At 40.8% G+C, this 8,683-nt stretch overlaps 1 protein-coding gene across 1 annotated transcript in view; it reads right to left on the minus strand.

The window, feature by feature from the left end:
• LOC112653568 (condensin complex subunit 3) overlaps positions 1–8,683 on the minus strand; it is a 42,915-nt gene extending 34,232 nt beyond the window's left edge. The window contains exons 1-7 of the mRNA XM_025437798.3: positions 8,472–8,683; positions 7,868–8,077; positions 6,399–6,627; positions 4,320–4,465; positions 3,947–4,031; positions 2,364–2,556; positions 1,737–1,886 (exon numbers count right to left, since the gene is read on the minus strand). Of these exons, the coding sequence (XP_025293583.1) occupies positions 1,737–1,886; positions 2,364–2,556; positions 3,947–4,031; positions 4,320–4,465; positions 6,399–6,627; positions 7,868–8,077; positions 8,472–8,582 (1,124 nt within the window). The 5' untranslated portion in view covers positions 8,583–8,683. The remainder of the gene's footprint in view (positions 1–1,736; positions 1,887–2,363; positions 2,557–3,946; positions 4,032–4,319; positions 4,466–6,398; positions 6,628–7,867; positions 8,078–8,471) is intronic.

The raw sequence follows: 8,683 nt of genomic DNA on the forward strand, positions 1-8,683 counted from the left end.
TAATGAATACTCTAATTATATTGAAGCTTGAAACAATTACTATTGAAACAGTAGATTCACTCATATTTTTTATGATGTTACTATGAATTCAGGCTGTAAGTTTCCATTTTGGCTCAAATTTTAGGTATTTATCCTTGGTTCAATATTTTGCATGCAAATTAAAATGCATTTATAGTTTTGCTTCCTAACTTACATGGAATCATTCATCAAAAGCAAAATGTTACATTCTATACAAAAAGAACTCAGGCCTATAATTCATATTATATGGAAGAAGCTTTTTAAAAACTGCATTAAAAGTATAAAGCTAGGGGATCCCTGTGTGGCTCAGCGGTTTAGCGCCTGCCTTCGGCCCAGGTCATGATCCTGGAGACCCGGGATCGAGTCCCACGTCGGGCTCCCTGCATAGAGCCTGCTTCTCCCTCTGCCTGCGTCTCTCTCTCTCTCTCTCCCTCTCTGTCTCTCTCATGAATAAATAAATAAAATATTTTTTTTTAAAAGCATAAAGTTAAAAATCTACCCACCAAAATCTATGAAAATACATATAACCTTTGACCCAGCAATTCCACTTCTAGGAATCAACCCCACAAAATCCCAAACACATATAAAAATGTATGGTTTAATACAACCTTATCAGTAAAAAACCAGAATCACGCTAAATGTCCATTAACAGAGAAGTAAATTAAGTATTGCCATCATACCATGGAATAATATGTTAAGAGTGTGATAAGTTTATACGCACCAACATATAATGACCACAGATAGATATAAGTAGTTGGGGGGAAAAAGAAAAACAAAAACATGTATTGTGCTATGTTTAAAATTTTTGTGTATTTTAATATATATATGTAGAGAAAGAGGGCCACAAGTGTACATTCCACAAATTGTTAACTGTAAGATAAATGGGATTAAAGAATTAGGAGATGAAAGAAAAATTCTACGTTTTTCTTCTACATATTTCTGTATTTGAATTTTGATCAGAATTGCTTTCATGTTTTACTTGTACAATTTTAAAGTGAAATTAGAATAACTAATATAAAAGTGTATATTGAAAAATCCTTTTAGAAAACAAAAAGCCAAATAGTGCAGGTTTAATTAATACTAAAGTAGCCACAAAGGTTCACCTTGTCAGTTGGAAAAGTATGGCCCGTGCACCAGATACAGCCTGCTGCTTGTTTTCATAGTTTGCAGGATGAGAGTTTATACACTTTTAAATGGAAGTTTGTTTATACATGGATATAAACATAATTTGAAAATATATACAGATGAAAATCATATGAAATTCAAATTTTAGTCCATAAAAGTTGAAAGAAGTTTCATTGGAAAATAGTTACAATCATTCATCCCATATTTCTTTGGCTGCTTTTGCACCAACACAGCAGAACTGTCACTGTGACACAGGTCTACAAACTAAAATATTTATGCTCTGACCCTTAGAAAAGGTTTGCCAACCAATTTCAAAGAGTAACACATCATCATCATTATCAACTTTATGGAGAAATGTTCATAAGCACATCCTAACAGTTTTAAGGAAATCTCCCTAAACACACTGACTTTTTGCACTTTATCCATCCAGCACAGAACATTCTTCAGAAAGACTCAATATACATTGCTATTTATCTCTGCCTAGTCAAAAAAAATGGTTTTTCACAAAGTCATCAAACATGACTTTGAGGGAAGGGGCTAGAGGCTTAACACAGCAACAAAAGTACAATCTGAATAATAAGAAAAAATTTTACCTTAGTAAATACTCTGCATATACTACAGGCTCCGGCAAAATCTGCTCCAAAACTGCTTCACCTTCATCTCCTTTTGATTTCACATATTCACAAAGGACACGCCAATACAAAGCATTTTCAGGAGTTAATGTTTCCAATGGAATCAGTTGCCTTCAATTAAAAGGGAGAGAATAAGAGAAAGCATAATCTTAAAGTTAAAAATTTGAACTAAGTATAAAAAATAGGAATAAAAAGCAAGCCTGATTTATAACCAGCATCCTTTTAATTGCAAAGTCATTAATTTATCCACACACGTGCACAAACGAAAATATTTAGAGCAAAAGAGAAAAAAAGAGTCATACAATAGGGAAGCATGTTGCAGGACTTTCCATGGTAAGCTAATGCACACATCAAAGTAACAAAATGGGGGGAGAAAAAGAATGCAGCTAAAGTAGTCCGTGATAAGGTAGCGAGTCCTTCCCCAAAGGGGATAAAAAAGAAAAGACACTCACCATGCCACAGTAAAGACACAGGTGAGTTAGATAAAAGCTATTAAAACCATCTGAAGTCATCAGAAAAGGACCAGAAGGGGACTGATTCTAATTGTAGAAGTTCACGAGAATCACATTTCAAGTAAGGAACATGTACCTGCCATCGTCACTTTTACAGATTTCTGCCAGTTCGTTAAGAGGAGTTGCTGAAAATAAGGCGTTGAGAGCAGAGACTGCCACTTCAGAAGAATTTTCCACATCTAACCGATGGAGCAACTCTAATATATTTCCTTCAGTGAAACGTAACCAGCTTTGGAGAAGATGCTTTTGCACCGCCTGTTTCACTGCATCTGTTAAGTCATTTGAAATTTAAGTGAACAGGGGCTCCCTCTAGCTTCCATTTTCTATATTTTGTCTGTATTAATTAAATATCATCAGATCAATGCTAACATGAAACGGACATTTACAATAACAATGAGAAGAGACTAAGAAGAACAAAGAAAAATATGGAAGAAAAAATAAAACTACAATAATATTGCAAGAGTCACTATGCTGCTCACTTCCAATAAAAATGGAAAAGGCCCAAACCAAATACCCACCCACTCTCGCAGCCTACAAAAATATCTGCACTCCTTTTCCCCTGGGTTCACTGGGCTTCAGCATTAGTCCTGACATTATAACGATTATTTCACCTGATGCCTGACTTCATCTATTACATGATTGCTATATTCGCAGTAGTGAATCATACCAGCATGTATAACTGAACAAACTTTAGCTGTTAAATTCATCCTCCTAGTCATTAGTCCTCTGACAATGTTTTGAATCTCAAGTTTTGTTGCTACAGCAAAACTAAGCTGTCTTAGCCTTTTCATGGGGACTGGAAATTTAAAATATATCATTCCTGGGATCCCTGGGTGGCGCAGCAGTTTAGCGCCTGCCTTTTGCCCAGGCCGCGATCCTGGAGACCCGGGATCGAATCCCATGTCAGGCTCCCAGTGCATGGAGCCTGCTTCTCCCTCTGCCTATGTCTCTGCCTCTCTCTCTCTCTCTGACTATCATAAATAAATTTTAAAAAATTAAAAATAAAATAAAAAATAAAAAAATAAAATATATCATTCCTCATGATGCCTGTAAGCAATCTCTAGTTTTAACAGAGAAAAAAAAAAAGGTAGGAAAACTATACTAGCCTGATTATTCTTAATTTGTTTCTGTAGCACAGCACACATCACCACCAAGACATACACAAAGGGGACAGATGGCACTTCTTTGGAAGAGAGAGAGTTGAAAAAGATCCTGCCCTACCTCTGATATAAATTAGCTAGATAGCCTTCACACAGTTCCTTCAACTGTAAAACACAGGAAAATTAAAACAAACACTGTTCCTTTAACTACCAGGACTTTTAACCCTTTGAAATGTTTCTACATGATGTACCAAGCTAAATTTTGACAGGCTGTGACAGTGACAGACTTCCTGGACATAATTAAGGACACATGTTTTCTAAATCTTCTAAGCCTACTAAATCAAAACCTACTGATTTTTTAAAAAGATTTTATTCTTGAGAGACACAGAGAGAGAGGCAGAGACACGGACAGAGGGAGAAGCAGGGTCCCTGCAAGGAGCCCGATACAGGACTCGATCCCGGGACCCTGGAGTCATGCCCTGAGCTGAAGGCAGAGGCTCAACCACTGAGCCCCCCAGGTGTCCCCTACTGATGTTTTGTATATAGAAGTCTATCTTACCTGATCTGTCATTAAGACCTTGTTGAAGGAGCATTACTCTCTGAGCAATGGTCATAGCTCTCATATGAACCTTCTCAGCTAAAACCTTAAGGAGAAAGTAAAAATAATAAGGTGGTCATTAAACTCCACATAGTCTATATATTTCATAACTAGTAATAACTCCTTCATCTAAGAAAATAACCCAGAATTTCCAAAACAAATTAATATCTGGTAACACATTTAATGCAGCAAGAGTCTACCTCAATTATCTATACTCCCTGTCCATAAAAATCTCATAAAAATCCACAAAAATTGAAGAAATCATTATTATATGCCAAATATTTTTCAAAAGTATTTTAAGAATATGTCTACACAAATTATTAGACTTATTTACCTGATAAGCCAGCTTTCTGACAGCCTCTTTCACATCCTTAGTGCGCCCTACGATTTTTGGCAAAGTCTTTGCTGATGGCGCAATACATGATAACACTGCCCGTCTAACTTCTGAATTTGAATCGTTTTCAATCAAAGTAGCATATGCTAAAAATAAAGCAATACGTTTTAGTACATTAAGGAACTATTATTTACTTAACCACAGTCATAAGATAACTCACATTTTGATATTTAACAATATTTTTAAACAATAAAGTTATTTAGTCTTACACATTTGATTTTAGTGAAAAAATTTTTTTCCTATCAAGTTCTCTTAATAAGTAGAAATTTGTCAATGGACTAGGCACAAAGGCTAAACCTAAAAAACAAAAAGCCCTAAAGATCGTGGAAAATCCATCATTAAGATTATGTCTTTGCTACTCTTCAAGATCTAGAAGAAAATCTAGTAAAGCAGGCAGATGATTTTAATGTAAAGGGCTTATTATTTTGACTTTTAACGAGTCCTGAAAAAGGAAGTAACTTCTCATTTTACTCCCTGAAACAAAATCCATTTCCTGTATTTAAATATTTATTCACCTCTGCTTCTCAAATTTTCCCCAGCTTTATAATTAAGTACATGTTGACTACTAAATACTTGTTTTATACAATATATTTTATAAAGATTTAATTTATTTATTCATGAGAGAGAGAGAGAGAGAGGCAGAGACACAGGCAGAGGGAGAAGCAGGCTCCCTGCAGGGAGCCCGATGCGGGACTCGATCCCAGGACTACAGGATCATGCCCTGAGCCAAAGGGAGACACTCAACTGCTGAGCCACCCAGGCGTCCCTGTTTTATACAGTATTATGTGTACCATTTAACACCAAATATTTTAACTATCATCGGTTACCAAAACTGATAATAAAGCTAGTAGCAGGGACAAAGAGAAAAATGAAAATGTGGCCAAAACATAGCTAGGCATATATGGACAAGTGGAATATAACTATCTTTATGAGGCCAGAGATAGAGAAAAATTTCTTAAAGATAGAAAGCACAGATCATGAAGAAGAAGAAGAGGAGGAGGAGGAGGAGGAGGAGGAGGTCATAAAGGCAGAGATTAATTTTGACATCAGGAATTTCTGTCCAGCAGAAGACATCCTAAAAAAAGTAAAACAAAGAGCTATCTATCTAAAGTTGAAAGATACCTACAATTCACAAGATCCAAAATTTCTTTCCAGAACAAAGAACTTCAGTAAATCAATAAGACAAACCAACAGAAAAATGAGAACACATTAATAGGCATTATATAGAAGAAATACAATATTGACTGTTAAATATATGAAAAGATGCATAAAAAGGAAATGTATCACACGCACAACCAGATAAACAATTTTAAAATCTGACAATATCAAACATTGGAAAGAATATGACCGATGAATGCTTTTCTGCACTGTTCCTGGGAATATTAATTGGTAAACTGTTTTGCAGAACACTTGTACCTTACCTAATAAAGCTGAAATGTACACATATCCTAACATGATCCTAACAAGTCCCCCTTAGGTATATACCCTAGAAAAGCTCTTTAACCTGTGTACCAGAAGTCATGATAAGGAAATTCGCAGTAACACCATTTTTTTCAGAGTAAAATAACTAGAAACCAGACGGTCAATATTAGAAATAATTAACTGTGCTATATTCATACAACAGAATGCTGTAAGACAGTAAATATCATCAACATGGATGAATGTTACAATTAGAAATAATGATCCGAAAGTGCAAACAAATACAACTCATAGAATGCATAAATGACAGGAGATACATACATGTGTCTAAAGACAAGAGAATAATTAAAATTCAGAATAATCGTGAACTCTGACGGAGAGTAGGATGGGAGGTAGGGCAGACTTCAAAGGCACTGGTGAATGATGCTCTTTGGCCTACTTTTTAAGTTGGGTAGGGACTACTTGGGTATTTTTTTTTAAGTCATATATGTACCCTATACCTTTCCACACAGAGAAAGAGAGAATCTTTTAGAAACCCTGTCTACCAAGAGTTTAACAAAGTCAAGGAAACTGAAAAAGAGTTTAGGAAGCTATACATACCATTAACCACGGGACAGTCATCATCTTTGGGATCCTGAAGTCGTGAAAGAGCCAGAACTGCCTGTATCCTCACATTTGGAATTTTATCTTTCAACCTAATAAGCATGGCTTCATTAATTTTATCAAACAAATCATCATCAATCTGGGCATTTTCTGGCATGCTTCCCAAGAACTTGCTTATGAGCTGGCACGCTCTAAATCTCACTGCATTGCTGTTGGCTTCGTGAGACTGTAATGGGAACAAATTAAAATCTATTTACAATCACAGGAATCCTGTTCGGAATTCGGGAAGTTACAAGAGTCATTTGCTACTTGCAGAGAAAGCGCCCGGCTGCCTTGATCCGCCTGCACACGGTGAGGCTCCCCGTACACACAGTCCAAAGGAAGTCTGAACCAAATTACCAGGGCACACTCCCCTCTGTAGAAATCCTCACTTTCTTTCTTTTTTTTTTTTTATGATAGTCACACACAGAGAGAGAGAGAGAGAGAGAGAGAGAGGCAGAGACACAGGCAGAGGGAGAAGCAGGCTCCATGCACCGGGAGCCCGACATGGGATTCGATCCTGGGGCCAAAGGCAGGTGCTAAACCACTGCACCACCCAGGGATCCCCCTCACTTTATTTCTAAAATAGGCAACTTGGGGCAGCCCGGGTGGCTCAGCAGGTTAGCACCTGCCTTCAGCCCAGGGTGTGATCCTGGAGACCCGGGATCGAGTACCATGTGGGACTCCCTGCACGGAGCCTGCTTCTCCCTCTGCCTGTGTCTCTGCCTCTCTCTCTCTCTCTCATGAATAAATAAAATCTTAAAAAAAAATAAGTAATAAAATAATAAAATAAAGTAATAAAACAAAACAGGCAACTCGTTTGAAGCCAGGTGAGAACTGGCTAAGACCATCAAAGCTTAACGCTGGAGTTAAAGCCCGTTTTTCTCATCTCAAGGACAGTCCTAACACTTCCTACAAAAGGCAGGCTCATTCACAGACATCTCCTCCGTTGCTAAGTATCTCCTCCTCTATAAATTTTTTTTTTAATTTTTATTTATTTATTTATGATAGTCACAGAGAGAGAGAGAGGCGCAGAGACACAGGCAGAGGGAGAAGCAGGCTCCATGCACCGGGAGCCCGATGTGGGATTCGATCCCGAGTCTCCAGGATCGCGCCCTGGGCCAAAGGCAGGCGCCAAACCGCTGCGCCACCCAGGGATCCCCTAGTATCTCCTCCTCTAAAGCATGCAAACTCTTTTGGCTGTGCAGAAGCTTCTTACCTTGATGAAGTCCCAATAGTTCATTTTTGCTTTTGTTTCTCTTGCCTTCGTGGATGTATCTTGCAAGAAGTTACTGCGGCCGAGTTCAAAGAGGGGTGTTGCCTGTGTCCTCCTCTAGGATTTGGATGGCAAACTCCCATGGCCCTTTTAATACGGCAAGACTTTCTACGATACTCCCCCCACTCCCCCCAAAGTCTCAGCTTCGTACCTTTAGAAGAAAGGTAAACAAGTAATTCAAGATGCCCCCGTCGTCCTCCTCCTCCTCCGCCTCCTCGTCCGCATCCGACTGGTGAAACGAGGTGACAAACTTGGCTGCGAATTCCAGGACCCTCTCGACGGCGGGCTCCCGCTTGTACACCACCATGGCGTACCGGAGGCGGCGAGCGAACTCCTCGTGGAAGCCGGCCTTGTCGCCCACCTGGAGGGCAGAGCGGCACGTCGCGACCCCCGCGCCCCCCGACGGCTGCCGGGCCCCTAGCGCAGCCCAGACGGACCCTCGGGGAGGCGGGGCGGGGGGGCCAAGCCGGCCAAGGGAGGGAAAATAAATGTTTTTGTTATTGTTGTTGCACAAATGTCTCTGCGGAGACCAAGACTTCGGGGAGGAAAAGGGACGCGGAGGCGCAGGGTGCGAGGAGGCGGCCCCGCCGCCCCCGCCGCCCCCGCCGCCCCCGCCGCGACACCGTGCGAGGGGGAGGAGCCATGGGATCCCCGGGGGCTCCCTGTACCCCCGAGGCCGCCGCGGGGGCCGGGGGGGAACCTCGCCGACCGGTGGAGGAGGAGGCCGCGGCCCCGGGAGGCTGGCGCCCGCTTACCGCGCGGTAGGTGCGGCTCAGCGCCATCACCAGCTTCGCCTGGTTCTGGTGCGGCTGCTGCGCCAGCTGGAAGGCCTCCTTCACCGGCAGCAGCTTCTTCTCCGCCCCCATGGCGCCGCGACCCGGGGGACGAGCCCGCCGCTCGGGGACGCAGGGGCGCGCCGGCCTCCGACGGTCCGGGGCGCCGTTCCCGCCACCGCGTTCAAATAACT

Source organism: Canis lupus, chromosome 3, assembly GCF_003254725.2.
Source record: "Canis lupus dingo isolate Sandy chromosome 3, ASM325472v2, whole genome shotgun sequence".
NCBI classification, from domain to species: Eukaryota; Metazoa; Chordata; class Mammalia; order Carnivora; family Canidae; genus Canis; species Canis lupus.